The 24,549-nt window shown below is 39.7% G+C and overlaps 3 protein-coding genes across 3 annotated transcripts; all 3 read right to left on the bottom strand.

Annotated features, from left to right (window-relative positions):
• Window positions 1-15,426: 15,426 nt before the first annotated feature.
• LOC113772515 (vegetative cell wall protein gp1-like) lies at window positions 15,427-17,495 on the bottom strand. Its single transcript, XM_027317129.1, has one exon. It carries the CDS (start codon window positions 17,086-17,088, stop codon window positions 15,670-15,672), a length of 1,419 nt encoding a protein of 472 aa, XP_027172930.1. The 5' UTR covers window positions 17,089-17,495; the 3' UTR covers window positions 15,427-15,669.
• A 1,986-nt stretch (window positions 17,496-19,481) lies between these two features.
• Window positions 19,482-21,569, bottom strand: LOC113769848. The gene is made up of 4 exons (XM_027314151.1): window positions 21,122-21,569; window positions 20,613-20,879; window positions 20,243-20,402; window positions 19,482-20,037 (listed from the first exon to the last, which is right to left on the bottom strand). Exons 1-4 carry the CDS (start codon window positions 21,389-21,391, stop codon window positions 19,859-19,861), a joined length of 876 nt encoding a protein of 291 aa, XP_027169952.1. The 5' UTR covers window positions 21,392-21,569; the 3' UTR covers window positions 19,482-19,858.
• A 555-nt stretch (window positions 21,570-22,124) lies between these two features.
• On the bottom strand, window positions 22,125-24,548 carry LOC113771262 (ras-related protein RABA3-like; the record flags this gene model as incomplete). Its single annotated transcript, XM_027315862.1, has 2 exons — window positions 22,125-22,691; window positions 24,283-24,548. Coding segments are annotated over 2 exons (729 nt in total), but the record flags the coding sequence as incomplete, so codon positions are not given.
• Window position 24,549: the final 1 nt, after the last annotated feature.

Raw genomic sequence — 24,549 nt, 5'->3', positions numbered from 1 at the left:
TGGAGAAGGAACCACTAAGCTACTATCTTTTGTGAGGTATCAAGGTATGGTGTGTAAAGATTCATTGTTTGTTTCCAATAATGGTGAATTAGTGACTTGTGATGGCTAAAGAGATGGTTTGATGGATTATATTTTGAGTTGTGGTTGAATTGTTGAACTTTTATAATTTTTGGGGATTTTTCTGTTTTCATATGAACATGATTGTGTGGCTATCTATGATGATTGGAAATGGTATATAGTGATTCTAGAAGGTGGAAAAAGTGGACAATTGCAATCAATTTCTGTTTTGGAAGAAATTTTGGAAAGTTAGGGTTCTAATGGGGACATTCTGTCCGAATTTTTAACTCCTAGTTAGAGGCCGAATTGGCCTTGGCTTAAAACATGAAAGTTGTAGGGAATGATATTTTAGAGGTACCTACAAAATTTCAGGTCAATCGGAGTAGCGTAGAATGAGAAAAGTCGAAATTACTATTGCTGTTCTGGTTTTACCCGAATGTAAGAATTGCGCCTGTAATTGGTTGTTTTGGCTGGAATTGCTTCCGAATTGGTTGGTGAGGCCTTCTGATGAAATTTATCCCTGTTTCTTAGCTTTCATATGGTTTTGGAATTTCTGGATTTGGACTTGGAGAGCCTGAGTTATGATGTTTCCGCTAGAATGCGTTCTGTGAATCTGTTTTTGTGATTCTGGTATGGTATCTTGCATTTTTTACCTAGTTACACTCCAAACTGGGTTGAGTGACCTTCTGTAATATTGTAACCCTATCTCTTAGCTTCGAAACGGTGGATCTTTCACCTTCATCCGACAATCGTAGCGCCTTTGGTACCATTACCGCAAAATGACGTCAAAACTGTTTTTCTGGTTTTGAGCTTCACTTTCATTTCCGAACTTTTCCCTAACTTGACTTGTACTAGTACTACTTGGAGCTTGCTGAATGGCTATTGGATGAACTTGTTGTTGTGTGTGTACCTTTGGGTTGGAATGAGGAAATAATGAAGCCATGATGGCTGGAAAAGTAAGCAAATTTAGGGGAAGTGCTGTCCGAACTTTTAAAGGATTTGTTTGCATTGAGTTTGTGATCTAAGACTTGGGTTTGAGCAAGGCAATGCAATATGATGGATAGTTTCGGAGCCGTGGAGGTGAGTGACCCTAAACTATTTCCAAAGTAAATGTGAAATGTTTCTGCATTATTTACTCGATTGCATCTCATGCGTGCTTGCATGTGAATTCATGATATGATTTTGGCTTCAATGAGTTCTGGGAAAGTCTTGTGCTGGACACCAACGTCTCCACTCTGTTCATGGTTCATGTTCATGTTTATCTGGAGCTCAAAAAGGGGCTCCCTCTCTCTGTTAATATTATATGATCTATTTGAGCGTTGGGTGTTCAAGTGCAATGATTTCACTGGCTCACGAGAGCAATAAACGTACATTTGATCTTGGAATCATGACATCATTGAAATGCATTATTGTGAAATATATTTGATTTCTGATTTTACTGGTTACTCGCTGAGCTTCTAGCTCACCCCAAAAATATTTTATTCCCCTCCACAGGGCTCAAGGCGAAGGAAGGACTTGTAATACTTGTTCACGTGACTGGATGGCTTAGTTGGAATTGTTATATTTTGTACAGTTTGGATTTGGAATCAATTTTGTATAGTTGGGATTAGTTTCCGCTGCATTTGTGACATGTAATTATTGGAGACTTGGATGTATATTTGTGGACCATGTGATGTATATTTGAGATTTATATTGTAATTCATTTGAGGATTGTAGTGAACGACTGAGTCCCGGCGAGAGCTGGGCAGGCGACCCGCCGAACCCTCTGGTTCGCCTTAGGGGGAGGTGGGGCCGTCACAGGTGCACTCAATCGGTAATGAACGGTATACATCGGTTCAACCCGATTTTTCTTATTTCACACGTACTAGGGTTTTTCACTTAGAATTTACTATCTTATGGTTATTACTTCTAATCACACATTTTTTCTTATCTAAAACTCACTCTTAATCACCAAATTTAATACACACTCCGTGCCGAATAATCATACTACAAAAAGACGTAAAAACCTTAGTTTACACTAACGATGAATGAAAAGGGAAAACTCTTAATTCTATTGTTTATTCTAACCCTTGGGGATGTAAATGAGTAGTATAGCTATTATAAGGTAATGGATTTCAAATAAAAGGGAATTTTAAGAAAATTGTGAGGGATTTTACAACTCTATAGACTAAAATTAGGGTTTTGAGTAAAATTTAAGGGATTTAAGAAAAATTTGTTAGTCACAAGTAAAACTAGGATTTTGAGTACAAGTAGGGTTTCTAGTATTTAAAACAAATAATGTCTTAAAACAAAAAAAAAATAAAATAAAATAGCCGTAATATCCTCTTTGAGACTAAACAAAACATCAGCCTAAATGTCGGCGTATCACAGATTTTGAAAATGATTTCTTCTAAGAAATTGTAGCCTTATGAATCTAGTTTTCAACGCCACTAATCATGCTCAATTCCGAGTTCAATTGAGTGAATTATGATCAAATTACAAACCTGGATTTTTGCTTGAAAATCCTCTGTTGGCTAGTTAAATGGCCTAGCTTGATTTGGGACTTGTTGTTTTGGAAACTTGGATGTCAAACATCTACCAAACTTTATATTAGATGTTCAACCAGATTTGGGTTGGTTGCATTGGACAAAATGTTTAAAAAGGAAAGAAGAGCTAGAAGACAGTATTGCCTTGGGAAATTTCTTGAATTTTGATGGTTTAGTTAACTACCTTCCCGTGTGAATTTTCAAATGAAATTTGATAGACGAGTAGTCCTCATATGGAGGTTTAGTTGTACAAAATTTGGTAATATTCTAAGACCATTTTGATATGCAAATGATGTCACAAAATTCGCTCATCGAATCTGGAAAACTTTTCCTTTTCTCTTAGCCAAATGGTCAAATCTAATTTTGGGAGTAATATTTCAAAAATTTGGATGTCAATGGTCTTTAGATTGCTCGATGGATGTTTATGAACTCTTGGTTTCAATAATGGAGAGATTTGGAACTGATTTCATGGTACAAAAAGTATGTAAACAAAAGAAAAGTGAAAAGGTAGTTTAGCCTTGAAACTCTTCATAAACTTTGGTTGTTTTAATGACTGCCTTACCGTGAGAGTTTTTGTATGAAACTTGGTAGAAATGTTGTCCACACATGAAAGATTTAGTGTACGTACCAAGTTTGGTGTATTTCCAATGCCAACTCGATGACCAAATGATACTTCGAATCTAGTCTTCAAACCTGGAAAATAGCCCAACAGTCTTAACTTTTTCAGCAACTTGAAGCTACTATATCTTGGTATTCAAAACTCCGATTCTTGTTCCGCTTGTTGTGTTTTAAACTTTGTTTGTAACTCTAATTAAGTTCTAAATTTCATAGGCTAGTTCATATTCTGTGAATTTTACCAAATTTTCAAAGTTGGCCAAAAACCAACCCCGAAGCTGTTTTACGAGTCCAAAACAGCAACTTTGAGCCGATTTTGGAATACCTTCCGATTGGAATCATAGAAAAATGTCTTCTAAGAACTTTTAGTACTTTGGAAGAGGTTTCCAATGGTACCAAGTTTTCCAATTTTGGACCTATATAGTGCAAGATACTATTTTTCTAAGATTGACACACAAAGCTGAAATTTGCCAATTTTTTAGTAAATGAAATTTTGGAAACTTGACTTCTTTCTCGATATCGATTGAGCGTTTTGAACTCGATTTCATGGGAAATGCTAGTCGCTCTCTCTTCGGACTTTAAAGCTTCACTCTTGAACTTCGAGTTGAGAGAACTGAAGCTCTCTTTTAAGATTTTGACTTAGTCTAAATGAGTGCGCATCCTTTCTTGGTAAATGCATGATTTTGAGTGAAGTAATTATTGTTTGCTCAGGCGCTCAAGGGGACCTTCAAGAGGATCTCACGGGAGACGCTTAAAACAATCACTTGTACTTGTTTCGTGACCCACTTGGTGAATGTTCCATATAGGAGTACGTAATTTGAATAAGTCTATGACATGCTTATGCCATGGTCATTAAGTGTTAAGTGCTACATATTAAGTATTTACCACACTCATGCATATTTAAGTAAGGATACTTGAACTACTCGACATGAAATACTTGAAGTGCAAATACTTGAATTACTCGACATAAAATACTTGAAGGGCATATTTACGTCATGTGTTTAAATGATTATTATGCTATGACTACATAAGTCGGTTGGAGTGAATCTCGTTGACTTTTACATGGTAAAAGTGGAAAACGGCCAATGGTGGCCTATTAAAATGACAAATGTATCAATTAACCTTAACCACTTACCGTTAACCGTTAACCGTAATTACTTACCGTTTACCATTCACCGTTCACCGATTTACTTGATTACCTGCTTACTTGATTACTTAACTATTTGATCACTTGATTATTGTAAATTACATGTTCATATGAAATTATCCACCATTTTAAGGCGAGTGTGTACTTTATCTCACTCGACCTACTAAAATGATAAATTTTTACCGTTCATCGGTTTACTTGATTACTTGTGCATGTTGTAAGCTCTAAGCTGAACTGGGCCCTACCCTTGGTTACTAACCTGCTCGACGTAGGACTGGGCTCGGTCGGGTAGGTTTGAACCCTGAGCCACTATTTCGGTATACTCGAGTACTACCACTGGAGGGATAAGGTGATGGCCAGACAAACCGAGAGGATCCAAAAGTTATAAGGTGCAGATGACCGACATGGTTCCACTGGAACCCCGTATCCTTTAATGTGTGTTTATTTTGCATAGAGATAACTATTTCATGCAAATGTGCCAATGTGCAAATCTTGAGTCATACCTGTGACATGCTCAAATTACTTGTACCATGATAATTGTCTCATTCTAATGTGTCATACCTGTGATATGTTCAAAGTACTTGTATAATGATAATTGTCTCATGTTCATGAGCCAACGTGCAACCCTGAACCATACATGTCGTATGCTCAATTACTTGATTTATTAAAACTGCTAGAGTGTCTTGGAACCTCACTGGGCTGTGTAGCTCATTCCACGTTTTTGTTTTCCTTAACAGGGTTCGAGACCAAGAGTGCTCGTGAATAGTACTAGATTGTTTTCATTTGAAAACCTTAAGTTGTATTATAACGGATGGTTGTAGTACATATTCTTTTGGATTGTATTAAGCTTGAAAGCTAAGTATTTGTAAGCATGCAATATTTTGGAGTACTTTAATTATATATTGAAGTTATTTGAAATATTTCGAGCTTTTGAATTGTGGATTGTAGTGAGTCCTAGCGAAAGTTGGGCAGGCGTCCCGCGGATACCCTTTGGTTCGCCTTAGGGAGAAGTGGGGGCGTCACAGTTGGTATCAGATGTGACAGCCCCACCTTCCCCTAAGGCGAACCAAAGAGGTTAGCGGACTGCCTGCCCAGCTCTCGCCATGACTAACGGTGTAGTTAAACACGATCTAAAACGTTCCGAAAAAATAAAAGCGCGTTCAAACAAGTCAAAATCGCAAAATAGGAAAATCAAAACCGTCGATGCATAGCGGGTGCCATGTCATATAACTCGAAAAAATATTTCCAAACCAAATAGGAAACATAAACAGGGTTAAACAACGTTATACACATACATTTGTAATTTACAAAACAAAAGAAAGATAATTAGATCAAAATACATTTAGCATTTTTCCAACTATCGAGGAGCTTTACAAAATATATTAAAACTAGCTCAACTCGTGTTTCAAAATATCATAGTCCCCAAAAGTGGTTCCCTGTAAGGAAAACAAAATTTAATGGAGTGATCTTACGCCCAGTGAGGTACACTCATGCAGATCAGTAAAATTCACATAAGCACATAGTTGCTCAGTCCAAACGTTCAACAAGTAATCCGAACTAACATTACATTTAAATTCAATATAAGGATACTGACGGCTCTCAAGAGCCCTTATCCTCGCTTGCCGTACTTGATCTCGCCCCGTTGACCCTCCGTCAACGCTTAAAGAAGTAACCAATACCGTAGACCCCACTTTCTCCACTTTTCATCCACCTCACATACCCCTACCGGGCCCGAACTCCAAACAGTAGAAAATTTGCAATACTCGAGTATACCGGAATTGAGAGTCTCATACTACAAGATTCCATATAACAGTCCCCATGGCTCGTCAATTTTGACGACCAAGCCCTTGCCGGTTCGATTCAATTGACCACCAATGGGGTTGAGCTCAGTGAGAACAGTAATGGCCGTTGGATACTCGTCCAAACGACACCAATTCCAATATTTCATATACCATTCAAGTAACACAGTAAACAGTCATATGTAAGACATAAAGGGTGAGAGTGATCAAGTACACCCTCGCTTGAACCAATTTCAACGTTGTAAATAAGCATTCAAGGCATCAATTTCAAGTGTAACAAAGTCACATAGTAACAAGCAAGTGAGTGGTACACTCACCAAGCAAGCAAATGAAATTTCATAAACTTCCGCCCAAAGAGCGTCTTGAATCACCGTCACGCCCTAAAACATTCAAACAAGCACAATGAGACTCGAATATGAGTCATAAACCGAATCCACATACTACCAAAAATAAGGCTCCATTAGAACATATAAATACCAAAGTAAGCTAGGGAAAGTCCGGAAATGAAAGTTAAGCCCTAAAGCCCAAAAACCGTTTTGATGTTGTTTAGTGTATTAGACACAACCGGTGCTACGATTATCGGATGGATGTGAAATTTATACCTATTTGAAGCTAAGACAGAGGGCTACAATGTTGAAGAAGGCCACTCAGTCCAGTTTGTAGTGAAACTAGGTCAAAATTTCAATGTACCAAACCAGAGCCGCATAAACAGATTAGCGAACCGCATTCTGGTTAAATAACCATAATTTAGGCTACCAAAGTCCAATTCAAGTGATTCCAAAGCCATACGAAAGATAAGATACCAGGTTATATTTCTTAAGAAGACATCAACAACCAAATCAGTAGTATTCCCGGTCAAACTAACCAATCACAGAAGCGGATTATCAGTTTCGGACAGAAACAGGGAAGCAGGGGTATTTTGGTCTTTTCACAGGCTACGCTGATCCGATTGAGCTGAAATATTGTAGGGAACTATAAAACATCATTCTATACAACTTTCATGTTTTAACTCAAGGCTAATTCGGGCTCTAAATAGGAGAAACAGTACCGGGCAGAATGGGGTTAATTGAAACCCTAATTCCGAAATTTCCTTTCAAAGCGGAAATTTTCCGCAAATAGCCACAATTTACGCACTATAGCTTCATTCTATACCATTCCCAACCATCATCCATAGCCAACCAATACTAAATATATAAAAACAGAAAAAATCGTGGATAAATATAAAATTCACCAATTTCTACCAAAAGTCAAGAAATAACACCTCAAACCATCTCTTTAACTCACATAAGCCACTAATCCACATTATTGAGAAGAAAAGAGAGGTTCCTTAGCTACTCACCTTACCAACTCAAGAAAGGAAACACTTAGCACCTTGGTCTCCCAAACCACTTCACAACCAACCTTAATACCACTAAACTAAGAGGTTTTATGGAGGAAATCCAAGTTTAATCGGTTGAACTTGAGGATAGAGCAAGATTAGAAGCAAGAAAGTTGGGAGTTTTCTCTTCTTTTCCCCTTGAAGATAGCAGGCCAAGAAGCTTGCAAATGAGGATGATTTTTCGGTAATTTTTGATTTAATTGGTAAAGTAGTGAATAGTGGTCAAAGTCAAGAATTAACCACCAAGTGACACTTGTCACTACCATTAATGCATAGCTATCCTTTTGTCTCTCCAACTCTCATCCATTGGGTATTCTCTAATTATCTCTTAACACCTGCTAAAATAAACCCGGTATCCAACACTTAACCTAACTGGCCGAATTTTACCGAACTTTCCGCACTAACGGGTTCCACGTCCAGTATACGCTCTTAATTTCTCAAAAACTAACCGATACTAGAAAAATTATTTAAAAACTATATTTACTCATAAAAATTATCTAGAAAATTTTCCAAATAAAGAAAATGCAGAAAACCATGCAATTAAATAGAAAAAAACCTAGAAAATAAGAAAATTTACGGGGTCTCACATCAGAGCTTAGGCTTTAGATCTTTTGTAGTGTATCATAGGCTTAAAAGTTTAGGATGCCGGACTGTGGGACTGGTTTGAAAGTTAAGTGAACGCTTGTAGGGATGAAAATCAGAGCCGCTTCACGTAGTCTGTGCGCGGGGTGAGTTTTGGCCAAGTGGTGTTATGGTCCTTCTTATGTGAATGAGTAAAGGCTTAAGTACCCTTCTAGAGTATAAGCTGTGAATCATGAATGTGATAGGTATAAACCCCTTTGTCTTGATATTTGGGAAAAATATTTGGTATGTATGTTGAGTAGGAATCTCAAATGTAATGATTTACTCTTGGAAACTGGCCAGCTCGAGATGTGAATTATCTTATTTCGGATTCTTGCACCCGAGTACCCAAGCGTTGAGGACAATGCTAAGGACTTGAGATCTCCATTTGTGGGGAATAAGAATGAATTGATATTTCACGTGAATAGTTACAGGAACTAATAATCGTTTGGCTAAGATGGCAATAATTAAGAGCGGAAGGTGGAGAAGATCGTAGCCTAGAAGATCCTAGTGTTGGGATTGAAGTTGAACGTGTTAGGGAACGGGAATCATCTAGTTCCAATTAATCCAGTGAAGCACTACTTGTGGTCTTTTGTAGTGGGACGATGGGAGTAGAACTTAAGAGTTTGTGCCTTGGAGATGAATGTACTCTTGATAATCACCTGTTTACTTTTGTTTATTGACTTTGACTTGGTATGAACTTTACTTAATTATAACTTGTGTTATGATTTAATGATCTCTAGAGTGTTTGACTTATATGATGATAATGTTAATTATGCAAATGATTTCTTTCCTTCAAAATTTGTGCTGATATGTGTGTGTAGTTCAATTATGGCTTAGTGTGAGGGTTATGTGTATGCATCTAGATTAGCTGTGAACATAGAAACTAGAGAACAACGAAAGGGACGTGAACCTAGACAACCCCGAAATCAAGGAGTAGGTAATGGGTCTGATATTGATCAAAACGCAGAGCCAAGAATTGGGGAAGGAAATGATCAAATGGGATTAGTTTTAACTCGCATGACGGATATACTAGAGCTCTTAGTAGCTCAACAGGGTCAGGGAGTTGGACAAGGAAACCAACGTGGAAACCAAGAGATAGGGGAGAATCGAGCATTGGAGCGGTTTCAGAAATTCTTCCCGCCCAAATTTTCTGGAGAACATGACCTAGAAATGGCTGAGAATTGGTTAGAAAATATAAGAAATATATTCGATGCCTTGAACCACACAGAAGAAAGACAAGTCACTTTTGCTGTATTTCAACTTGAGGGAACAGCCCGAGATTGGTGGAATGTCATAAGGAACAAGTGGGAAAGGGAACAAACTCCAAGGACTTGGATAAACTTTGTACGAGAATTTAATGAGAAATTTCTTCCTCCACTTGTCCAAGAAAAGAGAGAAGACGATTTCATAAAGCTTCGTCAAGAAACTTTGAGTGTGGTTGAATACGAAACCCGATTCATGAAATTATCTACATATGCTCCAGAATTGGTGGCTACAGAATGGAAGAGAATAAGATGGTTTATCCAAGGATTAGATTTAGAAATCCAAGATGCCCTTTCCGCAACACAGATTGAAACCTTTAGTGACGCTCTCGAGAAAGCGCAAAGAGTGGAAAGCACAAAATCTCAACTGAGGGCCTTTCAAGCGAGAAAAAGAGATGCATCCGATAATAGACTAAGAGAAATTAGACCACCACCCAAAGTTAGAAAAAGAGTGGATGAAGCGAGTCTATCACTTCCTGCACCACTCATGATAAAGGAACCAGAAGGGACTCCGTCACGAAGAGCTCCAGTAGGACAGATACAATCAAAGAGAACCTCGCAGGCAAGTCAGGACACAATGTCTCGTCCGACCTATGGATACTGTGGAAGGACGAACCATACCGAAGAAAACTATTGGCTAAAAGGGCGAAAGTGTATGGGATGTGGGAGCACCAGTCATAAAGTTCACGACTGTCCAATGAGGTATCCACGAGAAACTACTACTCCACAAGGAAATAGAACTATCTCTCGACAAGTCAATGGAAGAGGAAACCGATCAGTTGCATCTGCAAGAACCTACGACATGATCACACAACAAGGTTCAGGGTTATTTGAGGTCATAGAAGGTATGAATTTCGAGAATGAAATTCCTTTAAGGAGGGGAGGTTGTGAGGACTCGCAAATTTTCGTACTTTAAATCCCTATTTCTAACTCATTTAATTATTTATTTGACCATTTATTTTGAATATTTTATTTCAATCTTTTTATATCCAATTGCATGGAATTATGGCTCAAGTGTATTTTTAAAGTGACTTGTTTCAAAATTTATTTTTTCGAAAGCTCGTTTAGTGAGAATAGTGAATACGCGTTTGGAGATAATAATCGAATCAAGGATACAATAAGCTTGAAAAATTGGAGATTTGTACATTAGTCTTGAAATAGGTATTTTTATGTTTAAGTGCTCAAATGTTAGTTAGTTATATTATCGTTATAAGAATTTATTAGAAATTTCACTCTATCGCGCGTGATTAATTGAGGGACTTAAGAGCTTTATTTTTAGACTATTAAGAATAAATAATAATAGTATGAATGGAAGTGCATTAGAGGTATAGTGTACTAGTGAAACAAACCCGAGAGGAATCGGGTAACAAACACGCGCGTACACGCGTACCTTTAAGAGTTGACTTTTGTTCAAAAGGCTACCAACCACCAAGCTTCTCAAGGAAGCCTCTTTTGATCAGCACAACACTCTCTCTCTCTCACCCTCTCTTGGCCAAAATTCTCAAGGAGGAAGAATACCAAAAAGCTTCATCATCCTACTTCATTTCTTCCTCATTTCACTTCAAATTCATCGTACAAACTCAAAACTACTTGGAGATCAACTCTAGCTAGGTGAGGAGCAGCTTAACCACAGTTTTTCTTGAGCTTCAAAGGACCAAAAATTTCTGGTTTAGTCATCTAAGAAGGTATATGATGATCAAGCTCTTAAATCTTAGTTTTTGTGAGTTGATTTGCACATATAAGCTCATGCATGCATGTGGGTAGCTTTATTTATGTTGGATCTTGGTGTGTGGGCTCTATGAACTCCCACAATGACTTGATAGACTGATTTCATGAGTTTTGATGTTTTTAATATTGGTTTAATGCTTAATTAGTGGAAATAAATTATATTGTTGAAAGGAAGCTCAAAGGAGGTGAAGAGCAAAAAAATTTCCATTTCTGCCCCTGTGTAGTCCGTGACCCTTAGAGTGATTTTTCATGGTTCTAATGGCTTTTTTATGATGTATACATGTTGTGTGGGTTGTGTAGAAAGTTTCATCAAAAAATAACGTGATTTGGTTGGCCAAATGTTATGATTTCGGAAGTTCGGTAAACCTGGAAATTTTCCCGTCACTACCCTGGCAGTATTTTTCAAATGGCCATAACGTTTTACTCCGATGTCGAAATCGAGTCCCGTTTGTGGCACTGGAAACTAGAAATTCCCAGATTTCCAACGGTATAAATTTCACATCTGATTCCACCTGACGAATCCACACCACCCATTTGAACTTGACTGATCTGTTTCGTTAGTTCACTGGAAGCTCGGTTGTGAGCAGCAAATTGATGCTCACATATGAGCTGGTTGTAGACAGATTTTGAGAATGATTTCTTATAAGAAATTGTAGCCTTATGACTCTAGTTTTCAACGCTACTAATCATGCTCAATTCCGAGTTGAATTGAGTGAATTATGGTCAAATTACAGACCTGGATTTTTGCTTGAAAATCCTCTGTTGGCTAGTTAAATGGCCTAGCTTGATTTGGGACTTGTTGTTTTGGAAACTTTGATGTCAAACATCTACCAAACTTTATATTAGATGTTCCTTGGACTTTTTTTCACAAATTAATCAGATTTGGGTTGGTTGGATTGGACAAAATGTTTAAAAAGGAAAGAAGAGCTAGAAGACAGTTTTGCCTTGGAAAATTTCTTGAATTTTGATGGTTTAGTTAACTACCTTCCCGTGTGAATTTTCAAATGAAATTTGATAGAAGAGTAGTTCTCATATGGAGGTTTAATTTTACAAAATTTGGTAATATTCTAAGACCATTTTGATATGCAAATGATGTCACAAAATTCGCTCATCGAATCTGGAAAACTTTTCCTTTTCTCTTAGCCAAATGGTCAAATCTGATTTGGGGAGTTATATTTCGAAAATTTGGATGTCAATGGTCTTTAAATTGCTCAGTGGATGTTTATGAACTCTTGGTTTCAATAATGGAGAGATTTGGAACTGATTTCATGGTACAAAAAGTTTGTAAACAAAAGAAAAGTGAGAAGGTAGTTTAGCCTTGAAACTCTTCATAAACTTTGGTTGTTTTAATGACTGCCTTACTGTGAGAGTTTTTGTATGAAACTTGGTAGAAATGTTGTCCACACATGGAAGATTTAGTGTACGTACCAAGTTTGGTGTATTTCCAATGCCAACTCGATGACCAAATGATACTTCGAATCTAGTCTTCAAACCTGGAAAATAGCCCAAAAGTCTTAACTTTTTTAGCAACTTGGAGCTACTATATCTTGGTATTCAAAACTCCGATTCTTGTTCCGTTTGTTGTGTTTTAAACTTTGTTTGTAACTCTAATTGAGTTCTAAATTTCATAGGCTAGTTCACATTCTGTGAATTTTACCGAATTTCCAAAGTTGGCCAAAAACCAACCCCGAAGCTGTTTTACGAGTCCAAAACAGCAACTTTGAGCCGATTTCGGAATACCTTCCGGTTGGAATCATAGAAAAATGTCTTCTAAGAACTTTTAGTAATTTGGAAGAGGTTTCCAACGGTACCAATTTTTTCAATTTTGGACCTATATAGTGCAAGATACGATTTTTCTAAGATTGACAAACAAAGCTGAAATTTGCCAATTTCTTAGAAAATGAAATTTTGGAAACTTGACTTCTTTCTCGATATCGATTGAGTGTTTTGAACTCGATTTCATGGGAAATGCTAGTCTCTCTCTCTTCCGACTTTAAAGCTTCACTCTTGAACTTCGAGTTGAGAGAACTGAAGCTCTCTGTTATGATTTTGACTTAGTCTAAATGAGTGCGCATCCTTTCTTGGTAAATGCATGATTTTGAGTGAAGTAATTATTGTTTGCTCAGGCACTCAAGGGGACCTTCAAGAGGATCTCACGGGAGACGCTTAAAACAATCGCTTGTACTTGTTTCGTGAATCACTTGGTGAGTGTTCCATATAGGAGTACGTAATTTGAATAAGTTTATGACATGCTTATCCCATGGTCATTAAATGTTAAGTACTACATGTTAAGTATTTACCACACTCATGCATATTTTACTCGACATGAAATACTTGAAGGGCATATTTACGTGATGTATTTAAATGATTAATTATGCTATGGCTACATAAGTCGGTTGAAGTGAATCTCCTTGACTCTTACGTGGTAAAAGTGGAAAACGGCCAATGGCGGCCTATTAAAATGACAAATGTATCAATTAACCTTAACCACTTACCGTTAACCGTTAACCGTAATTACTTACCGTTTACCGTTCACCGTTCACCGATTTACTTGGTTACCTGCTTACTTGATTACTTAACTATTTGATCACTTGATTATTATAAATTACATGTTCATATGAAATTATCCACCATTTTAAGGCGAGTGTGTACTTTATCTCACTCGACCTACTAAAATGATAAACTTTTACCGTTTATCAATTTACTTGATTACTTGTGCATGTTGTAAGCTCTATGCTGAATTGGGCCCTGCCCTTGGTTACTAACCTGCTCGAGCTAGGATTGGGCTCGGTCGGGTAGGTTGGAACCCTGGGCCACCGTTTCGGTATACTCGAGTACTACCACTGGAGGGATAAGGTGATGGCCAGACAAACCGAGAGGATCCAGAAGTTATAAGGTGCAGATGACCGACATGGTTCCACTGGAACACCATATCCTTTAATGTGTGTTTATTTTGCATGGAGATAACTATTTCATGCAAATGTGCCAATGTGCAAATCTTGAGTCATACCTGTGACATGCTCAAATTACTTGTACCATGATAGTTGTCTCATTCTAATGTGTCATACCTGTGATATGTTCAAAGTACTCGTATAATGATAATTGTCTCATGTTCATGAGCCAACGTGCAACCCCGAACCATACATGTGGTATGCTCAATTACTTGATTTATTAAAACTGCTAGAGTGTCTTGGAACCTCACTGGGCTGTGTAGCTCATTCCATGTTTTTGTTTTCCTTAACAGGGTTCGAGACCAAGAGTGCTCGTGAATAGTACTAGATTGTTTTCATTTGAAAACCTTAAGTTGTATTATAACGGATGGTTGTAGTACATATTCTTTTGGATTGTATTAAGCTTGAAAGCTAAGTATTTGTAAGCATGCAATATTTTGGAGTACTTTAATTATATATTGAAGTTATTTGAAATATTTCGAGCTTTCGAATTGTGGATTGTAGTGAGTCCTGGCGAGAGTTGGGTAGGCGTCCCGCGGATACCCTTTGGTTCGCCTTAGGGAGAAGTGGGGGCATCACACTCACTTGGTAGCAAACGGTGCACGTCGGTTCGAGCTGTTTTTCCTTAACTCGCACGTACTTGTGTTTTTACTTATGGTTCACTAGCTTATTATTATCACTTCTAGTCACACACTTTTCCTTACCTAATACTCATTCTTATCCACCAAATTTAGTACTCACAGCTCACCAAGTGATCATACGGCCAAAATACGCGAAAGCCCTAATTTACGCTAACTATAAAACTAAAGGTACAACCCTTGATTCTATGATTTATTGTAACTTTCGAATGTTAAGATTTGATTACTCAACTATTAATGATATATTTTTATCTACTGAACTATCAAACTTATAAATTTTGGGTAATTTTACGCTAATCTCACTGTCTAGTGGTTTTTCGGATAATTTGCTATACATATACATATGACTTTGGATATTTGATGATATCGAGGCAATGGCAAAAACTTGAGTTGACTTGATTTTGTAATAGTCTGGCAAAATTTGGGGCACACTCTACAAGATCAGGTGTTGAAAAATTTGGGCCGCTGAATCTACGCTAAACACTGTGTAATGACTTCAATTTCACAAAACGGGCCGCAAACAGAAGGACCAAACCCAAGAAAGAAGAAAAGGTGGAATCACTTTTTTCGGTTTCTACCTTCTGAAATCAAAAAAGGTACTCCTATTAATTAACGAGAAAAGAAAGCATAGATTTAATTGCCAGATCCAATCCAATCCTTCCAAAAAATAAAAAAAATTGCCAGATCCAAAAAGAAAAGAGGAGAAGCAAGTAAAACGGGGAGATGAAATTATTCGTTGATAATGGAATCAAGAAGATGCACGCTCAAAGTTTTCAAGTACAACATTATGACAGACCGGAAGAGGTTGCAGAAAAGTGCAACAATTATTAGCGAGCCAGGCCCCAGCCGCTTTAAGATTTAAATAAAATACCACGAATCATGCAACCAAATATAAATACGCATAACTTCCTATGCTCCCTTGATCATTCAGGCACTGTGCCTAGACTAGTCACGATGAACATTATAATGGCCGGCGTCCTGCTGGTGGTGGTGGCCATTGCCCTTCCTAGATACCGAGAGATGGACTCCAGGATCACGGTTGCCGTAGGTGCAGTTGTAGACAATGGAATTGTTGACTCCCTGGACGTTACTGTTCACAAAGGCGTCCACTGGGGGCTGTGGAGCTGCCACTAATTTGCTCCTTCCCATTTCGCCTCTTCCATTCTTTATCCCACCGTCATCAGAATGCCTGCCGTCCTCCTCCTCCTTCTCATGGCTTCCCAATTTCTGGCCATTTTTACCCCAGAAATGTTGCCCAGAATCGTACTTCTTGCGGGAAGCTCCTGGGCTCAATTCCATAACAGCTCCTTTGTTGTCACCTGCAAGTGTTACGACTCTCATACCAAGCTCTGGTGAAGAAACAGCTGATTTATTATTATGATTCTTTTTGTCCTTGTAAGTCGTCATTGCTCCTTTGTCTTTCTTAACTTGTCTCTCTTTCCCCCCGGAGGAGGGGGAGGACGACGACTTCGTGGGATCGATCTTTGGCGCCTTTTCATGACTGGTATCATCTTGCGTTAGCACTGTTTTCTGCACAGCTTCTGGGGGTATTGGTTCCAGATCATAATCATGACTGGTTGCGTCAGCCCTGAGTTGCGGCGGAGGCAGTGTTAATGGAGATGGAGGATGAGCTGAAGGTTTCACAATGGTGGATTGAGCGTGATTAGGAGGAGGTGTACTGCTTTTCACCCTCGGGCTGGGTGCAGCACGAGGTCTTGCGGCGGTGGCTGCAACTGGAGAAGGTGGTGGAGGGACTGGTGCTGGTGCTGGTGCTGCAGTGGGAGGGCCTGAATAGAGCAATGTTTTTGGAGCAGGAGAGGCTGGCAATGCTATTGTTGAAGAGGGCGGTGATGGGGGTTTAGTTTTTGGGGATGCTGATAAAGATGGAGAGGATACAACTGGACGTGCAGCCGAAGACGTTTCCGCTGATGCAGTTTTGATTATTGGAGATGCTGGTGGCGACGAAGACCCAGGTTTAGGAGGGGGTGCAACAGGCGACCTAGTTATGGAGGGGGTAGGGGATTTTGGAGGCGTGGGGGAGGGGCTTGGAGCCGGAGGTGTTGGCGGTGGTCGTGGCGATGGTGGAGGTGCTCTAGTAGTGGAGATCTGAGGGGAGCTTGGGGTTGTAGGGGTTACAGAAGGGGGTGAAGCAACAGGCAAATTCGGTGGAGCAGGTGGCAGAGGCCGAGGCAGAGCTACAGGGGGCCTGAAGGGTGCAATAGGAGGTGGGGCTTGCAGTGAAGGTGTTGGAGCAGGGGGACGTGCAAGAGGCGGTGGTGGTGCAGGTGCAGGTGCAGGTGGAGGTGCTGGGCGCATTATGTTAGCCAAACGGAACCATGGCCGAGGCTGCTGTTGGGTAGACATTTTGGTCTTTACCTGAAATAAAAATGAATCAGGCGGGGCGGTAGGAGTAGGATGCTAGGAAGGAAGGAAGGAAGGAGCAGTATAGTAAGCACTGCGTATTCTGGTCGGGAGTACTATTCGAGTGTCAGCCTGCCTTGCATGCTTGACACTACTCACTACCAAAGGAATTAATGAATTGGGTGAACACGAGCAGTTAAAAGTTCTGATGCACACTCATTTATTTATACTGACGTTCAGCAACTAGCAATTTGTGAAGCGGCGGGTAAAGCGAGACAAATCAACAAGCGTGCATCAATGCGGTGATCCATCGTCAGGGTGGGAAGACAAGAAGAAAGGCATCTGATGCAGCTAGCTGGGGGACTCCGGAGGGATCACCATTCACCAAAAAGAATTAAAGAACCAAGCCTTACAAGAAAAGGCAACGTCGCTTTTGGGCCCATGACGGTCTCAGTCTGATTAGCAGATATTCGGCTCCCTTCTAAGATCACGTTGAAGCTTCAAGCAAATAAACATTTTCGAAACCTTTGTAACGTTGAAGTAAAGGTGTAAATTTGTGGAAGAAGAAAGTAAAGTCCGTTCAGCATCTGTCTCCTCGGGATTAAGCTGTTGTCTGCAGCAACTTGTGCTGCTATTTGCGGCTCATACGCACCAACTGCTGCAGCAACAGTGGTGCGGTGCATATCTGGATGCAGTTCCAGCGCCAGTGCAAGTGCCAGTGCGCTGCTGCTGGCGGACGAATATTTAAGTATATATATATATATTTTATCGATACGATAACTTGGCGGACGAATATTTAAGTACTTAAACCGATTGCTTTCATGACTTTGCTTTGCATATTGCGCCGTATTATCTTTTGAGTTTCCTAACGAGCACAAAAAGGGACTATTAAGGAAACACCTTTTTTTTTTTGGCATTTAGATTCCTAAATTCGCAATCACTAAACGCCTTTCCCGGACCATTGAACCGCAATTCTGTCTCTATCTTTGACTTTGCTTGTTGAGAATGTATGGTGCGATGCCAATTGCCATGCAATCTTCTTCCTTTTTCCTTCGGCTTGGTCCCATTTCTGGGCTTTTCAAGATGCCCCTCAGAGGGATTCCTCTACCATCCCACCATCTCTACCTTCCTGAAGGGACTACTACTTTTTGCCTTTTTAATGCAGCTATCTCTTTTTGTTTCTGTCGTCTCATTTGGCAATGGTATCACGAATTATTGATTAGTAACTGATTGAAATTTGATTTATTTGTTATGCCGACGTGCTTTCTTCCCTTGTCAGTTTCTTGGATGCCCTCCTAGTCCTAGCCAGCCGTTAGCCAATGCAAGGCCAAGAATATTGTACGACTGAAGAGGCTAACCTCTTGAAGACAGATGCTGCGTTCAGCCCTTCCGGTGCATTCTTTTACCTGAGAAGGCAACCGTCGTAAAAATTGCATACAGGACATTTCATAAATCAAGTTTATTTAGCAAGAGAATATCATCGAAATACTAACCCTTTTCCTCGTTATTACCATATCTTTTACAAATCCGAGTGAAGGATAGATTTGGGTTCAGCTCTTTACAGCCTAAAACTCTTTTTGTTTCTTTTCTTTTTAATTATGGACCTAGTACAATAGGTGCAGAAATTCTTGTTCAAACTTCCAAGCCCCCATGTCCTCACCTCCCTCCCTGCCCTTCCAATCTTATTTACTTTTCTCCTGATCTTACTGATAAAACAAAAATCACCTTGTGCATCACCATTAGCTGGTAAGGTGGATCGAGGCCTGTAGCTTGACAGCAAATTCAAACAGCACATGCAATTTAAATCCTCATTCAACCAACCATTCTACGCTGTCCTACAATCTTCTTGTACATGTATGCATACTATCAGTACTACTCGATGAGAAATGTGTACGGAGAGCAAGCTTTGTTGTTCAGCTCTCAGATACTTCAATTTGTAGACCATCTATTGCGGCCTGCAAACACTAGAACTACGGAGGGCACAGTTCCCTTTTCATTCTAAGAGGAAGGAGCTGTCAGACTGGTTGATTATAGTATTAACAGCTTTCGGTTTTATCTTATACCGTTTCATTCCAAAGCCAAATTCTAACAACCTGAATCGCATCACGTCAGAATTTCTTGTACCATAGGAATTAGTTGTTGTAATATCTCCTGTCCTCCTCCTTTTGTACTTTGATAGTAGGGGTTTGTATGCTCAACCGCAACATCAAGCGCAAATCCGTTGCTGCTAAAACAATAGGATAGAGTTGCGATCAGATGGAGATTAATCATTGCCTTGCCAAGTCAGCTCCAGTTTCTCAGCATAGCTTGATTAACATGGAGATTAATCACCCATCTGTCTAACATTCTCTGGTTTCGCAAAACTTTCCAGAGAATATGAGGTTGCGATCAGATGATAACTACAAAATCATACCAGCTTTCCTTTGATAACATGTATTCCAATAAAGGAAACACCAAGTGAGTCAAACTGGATGAGAGTTGGAGGACTCCTCCAGTCGATAAGAGAGCAAGACTAGTTCAATCAAACAGTTGGAGCTTGAGATGACAAACTGATTGCTTGATTTACACTATGCATCCAGTTCAAAGGATGACACTTACTGAGAAGCAAAATCCCAACTCGAAGCATTCATTTTTACAGACCGAATCATATACTACTAGAAGACTTCACTCCTAATAACGTCAACATACCTGAATTGGAATAACATTAGATTATATGGGCATATAAGTTGTGATACTAGATGGTGCTAGATATAACTCAGCAAGACCAAATAGTTCAAGGCCAGTTGGTGAACTCAACCGCTCTGAAGAGAATGTCAATTCCAGTGGGAATCTGCCAAATGAAGAGGATAACATTTAGGGAGTTGAGCGCAATATGAAGATTTCTGGCAGTTTCGTTCCCCTTCTGCATTGCAGGTACAAGGGATGCAGCTGCTGCCCATAGCACAGTTATCCCTATTGCAAGACAAAATCAAAACCCAAAGAGCTCAACTCTTGCAGCAGGAAACTTTTGAGCAAGTGCCCAGAAATGAAAAAAAAAAAAAAGGGTAAAAGAAGCTGAAAGAATATGTTTTATCTGCACGAAAGCGCAAAGTTGAAGCTTTTTTTTTTTTTTTTTTGGGCAATTTACACCAAGTAGAAGATAGGTCACCGTTTTTACCTGCCCCTGCAAATAAATGGGGTCCCGGAAATAGCTTTCCAGTCCGAAACCAGGTGTTGACTGCTCCAAAAACCGACCCAAACACCCCAAATCCGAGTAGAAGGGAACCGGCATCGTAGTGCTTATCCCTGTATTGGCCTTTAATCAACTGCTTCCTTTCCTGAATTCAGAAAATGAACATTAATTAATACTATTTCCAATGACAAGCGAGTTGGCCCTTTGGTCGGTAGTCGTATCGCATATACTATACGCTTTGTGGTTTAGTAATCATACGATGACTAAATTGTGTGCGTGTGTGTGTTTCTTTAAAAAAAATAAATAAATAAAGAGAAGAAAGGGTTGGTGGGAGGCAGTAGTGTTTTTGATGGACCTCGGTGAGTTGCTGAATTTGGAGCTCAACAGGGGACGGCTGCGGGGGTTGAGGAGGAGGGGTGCCAGCCGGGGAGACTGGAACCTGCTGCACTTGCTTCTTGAGCTCGTTAATCTCAGTTTGTATGGTGCGGACTCGGCGCCATTGCCAGCCAAGATAACCGGCGTATAAGGTGTAAAGAAACAAACTAGCCATGACAAGGGGATGAACGAGAGCCATTGTCCTGCCTTCAAGAAGTCCAAAGTTCCCGTCAACTGCAACTGCATCCTGCAGTTCAACCCTCATCAAAGTCAGTTCAAGAAATGCTACCAAATTTGAAATTAATTACTACTGCAACAATTGTACTCCCTCCACTAGTATGCAGGTAAGCAGTAAACTCCTTCATTGTTTTTTTTTTTTTGGGGGTTTAAATCCATAAAATATAAAAGAAACGAATAAACTGATTGTAGCGCCGCCAATTCCTTTAGCCAAATGAAATCTGAAAGTTGTTTTAAATTGGGCTTACATGCCTTGAGGTCAAGAAAGAAAGGGAATGCAAGTGGGAGGAGAGGAAGGGCAGCTGATTTTAAAGTAGAAAGAACAGTTTGATGCAGGAGTTTTTGCGGGGAATGTTGTTGTTGAGAGAGTTGCGATGTTGTATTAGTAGTAGAAGTAGTGGTAATTGGGTCGGTGGCTGTGAGGGTGAATCTCAAGGAGGAGGATGGTCGGTGGTGGTGGTGGTGGTGGTTTGGTGCAGGAGGAAGCAGAGGGAGTTGAAGGAAGCAGAGTGTGGCTGCCATTCCCCAACGCCGGCCGGCCCCCAAATGCTGCTATTTGCCAGAGACCACTTCAATGCTAGAGCAGGAGACAAGAACGCAGAGGAGAAAGGATCCGTTCCGGAAGGGAGTGAGCGATCCACAGCACGACAGCACCACCATCATCCATATCCATGGATAAGCCACTACTCTTTTGCTATTGGCTGCCCAGCCAGACCCCCGCAGTTTGGTTGTAGCAGGCCCGCTCCTTTGGGTTTTCCCTGGGATTTGGGCCGATTTCTTGTCCTTATCGTATGGGTGTGAATTTGATTTAGATGAATGACATGACATCTAAGAGACAGTCAAATGAACGATAATAACTTTGCAAAGCAATTTGTATCATGACGTTAACTTTCCAGTCATGTTGCAGGGAGTTGAATAGCGATTTGGCGGCCCATTTCATTCAACATGTGTGTATTGGGACCGACCGATAGCAATTAATGGCCCAAATTGGCCTATATCAAATTTGACTTGAACAAGATGATTGCAAAATTTAAGTACGTCCTCAATTGCAGCAAGCAAGCAGAGCAACTTTAAGTATGAAATTCTGGGTTCAAGCTTCTCGTTTATATATATGTATCAGCTGTGGTCCGAGCATAATTAATTATATGCGAGATTCTAATTTTAATGGAGATCTCTTGACAGGCGGCTCGGCTGCAAGTGCAACGGAACACTTGAATAATCAACTACAGAAAGAACACTTGAAACGATCGAGCAATGCATCAAATGATCTCTCCTTTTCCCTCCAATATTCCCTTGTGAAGTAGTAGCAGTAGTAGAATCAATATACACAGACAGTTAAGTACAGCAACATGAAATTATTTAGCAAGAGCAAGAGGACGATTTCTTCATCTCACTGACTTCAAATTCTGCACTAGAAATGACATCAATTTTCAAACCCTTGAAGGAACCTTGGTCGGTGGCATTGGCTCTGATTCCGCCGGCGCCGCGGCTATCCAAACACTTCTTGGACACCGCGTTGTGTATCTCCTCGAGGAGCTTAAAGAATGCAGCGTCCACATTGTCACCGTTGAGTGCTGATGTCTCAAAGAATAACAGGCCCTGGTTTTCTGCGAACTCCACGGCGTCCTCCGCCGGCACGGTCCTCAAGTCCACGAGATCAGCTTTGTTTCCGACCAGCACGATGACGATGGAGTTATCTGCATGAGCCCTCAGTTCCTCCACCCATCTGGCTACATGATCAAATGACTGCCTTTTGGTAATGTCGTACACCAACATGGCCCCCAGCGCACCTCTGTAGTATGCACTCGTCACAGCTCGGTACCTGCAGTGTAGTGTAAATACTTACTATTGATTCAACTTCCTTCCCCGCTATTTAATTTACTTATACTGTGTTAATCTCTCGCTGCATTCGTCTATTGTTCAACTTCCATGAAAGCAGTATCCTCCACACAAGTTATACGTTCTTGATGGTTGATAAATGAGAGCGAAACCACCTTAATTAATTGCCAATTGCAAAGCACTGTCATCTCATGTAGTACTAGTAGTTGATTTTATAAAAATGGTTGTTGAAAGCATATAAGACTTCTCATAAGTAATAACTTCGTTAAGAAAGCAACCTAAATAATCAATTGCAGGGGTCTTTAAAAGAAAAAGGAAGCTGCAATCACAATCCACAAGCAACCTAGGACTTCTTTTGATTGATTTTCTAGCTTTTCTGAAGCAACTTAGAGTATGATGCTCGTGGATAAACTAATAATCACTATAGTTTAAGGGGATAAAACGATAATAACAATATAGTCGCATTATAAGAGAGAATGATATTTTTGTCCAAAATTTGTCAAACTGAGTTGATTTAACTATGGACGATAAAGTGACTAGTAAATTGAAAGCGGCACTGGTATCATAGTTTGAGTGGGTAAATTGATAATAACATGGTGATTTAATAAGGGGGTAAAGTGATAACAACCCATAAAACTATAGACTTTGAATGGCTTTCCATATCCCAACGTCTGGCATTCTTTGTTGCGTCAACAAAATAGCAGCTTTGATTGTTTGTTTTTCAGTAAAGAGGATATTATCAGATTATTTTTCTTTGTTTGGTAAAAGTTAAATTTTCATTGACATTGGAAATTGGGACAAGTAAAAATCTCTTGAGACAAATATGCAATCCATTGCATGTATGCTGTTTCACAGGTGAAACAAAATTTTCTTGTTTTCTTAGTTGGAGTGGAGATTGGGATAAAAGTATGCATTTCTCTAGAGAGCTCCAAACATATTATTATGTTGTACAGCAAAATGATTGAGGTTTGAGAGGGGGGAGGAATAAAATAGCGTTCTCGCGAGATTTAAAGTAAAGAAACAAACGCTCGAAATAAAATAAGCTGGTTTCTACTTTCTACCAGCAGCATATGATTTCACTGCTACGCTAGCTAGGATGTAGGATGAGATGCATGGTGAGCAATAATGGAGGCCAACCAATTTATGTACAGCCGTGGAGTCAATAATGTTGCCGAGTTAGGTGAAGGAGCAATTGGGATTTTTGTACAGAAAGCTTTTCTGTGACTAGTTGGATTCATAATTCTCATTTTGGGACCCAACTTTGGCTGGATTTATTTTAGTCGATTCACGCATTCATATATGTGCACATGTATAAGCTTGCTATATTACTACTCACCACAACATATATGATACTATATACAATTTTCCAGGGACATCACCAGCCATGATTTTGAATCCACAAGGAAGAAAACTACTACTACTCAGTAACCAAATCTTAATAAAAATATACTAACAGAGAAAAAATATGCTCTGTATCATAGCATAAAGCCATAAACTTGAAGTGATGATCATAGAAACAGAGAGATGAGAGAGGACTGTTAATTACATGTGGAGGGTAGGTAGTGATGGGGTACCTTTCTTGGCCAGCAGTATCCCAGATCTGGGCCTTGACGACTTTGGAGTTGATGTTGACAGTCCTGGTCTGGAACTCGACTCCAATGGTGGATTTGGAATCGAAGCAGAACTCATTCTTGGTAAACCTGGACAGTATCTGAGACTTGCCCACCGCAGAGTCTCCGATCACCACCACCTTGAACACATAGTCTACCTTTTCATTGATCTGATCTCCAACATTGTCGTCCTTCTTCACATGATCATGGCCACCCCTGCTACCTTCCGCG

Source organism: Coffea eugenioides, chromosome 5, assembly GCF_003713205.1.
Source record: "Coffea eugenioides isolate CCC68of chromosome 5, Ceug_1.0, whole genome shotgun sequence".
NCBI lineage: Eukaryota > Viridiplantae > Streptophyta > Magnoliopsida > Gentianales > Rubiaceae > Coffea > Coffea eugenioides.
The sequence above is the reverse complement of the archived record's forward strand: the minus strand, read 5'-3'. Positions and strand labels throughout refer to the sequence as shown.

Excerpts from the sequence above, each read along its gene's own strand:
- LOC113772515 (XM_027317129.1), bottom strand. The coding sequence starts at position 17,088 with ATGTCTACCCAACAGCAGCCTCGGCCATGGTTCCGTTTGGCTAACATA.
- LOC113769848 (XM_027314151.1), bottom strand. The coding sequence starts at position 21,391 with ATGGCAGCCACACTCTGCTTCCTTCAACTCCCTCTGCTTCCTCCTGCA. Across the intron at positions 20,880-21,121 it reads CTTTCTTTCTTGACCTCAAG|GATGCAGTTGCAGTTGACGG; the intron begins GCATGTAAGCCC and ends GTTGAACTGCAG. Across the intron at positions 20,038-20,242 it reads CCATTTATTTGCAGGGGCAG|GGATAACTGTGCTATGGGCA; the intron begins GTAAAAACGGTG and ends GTCTTGCAATAG.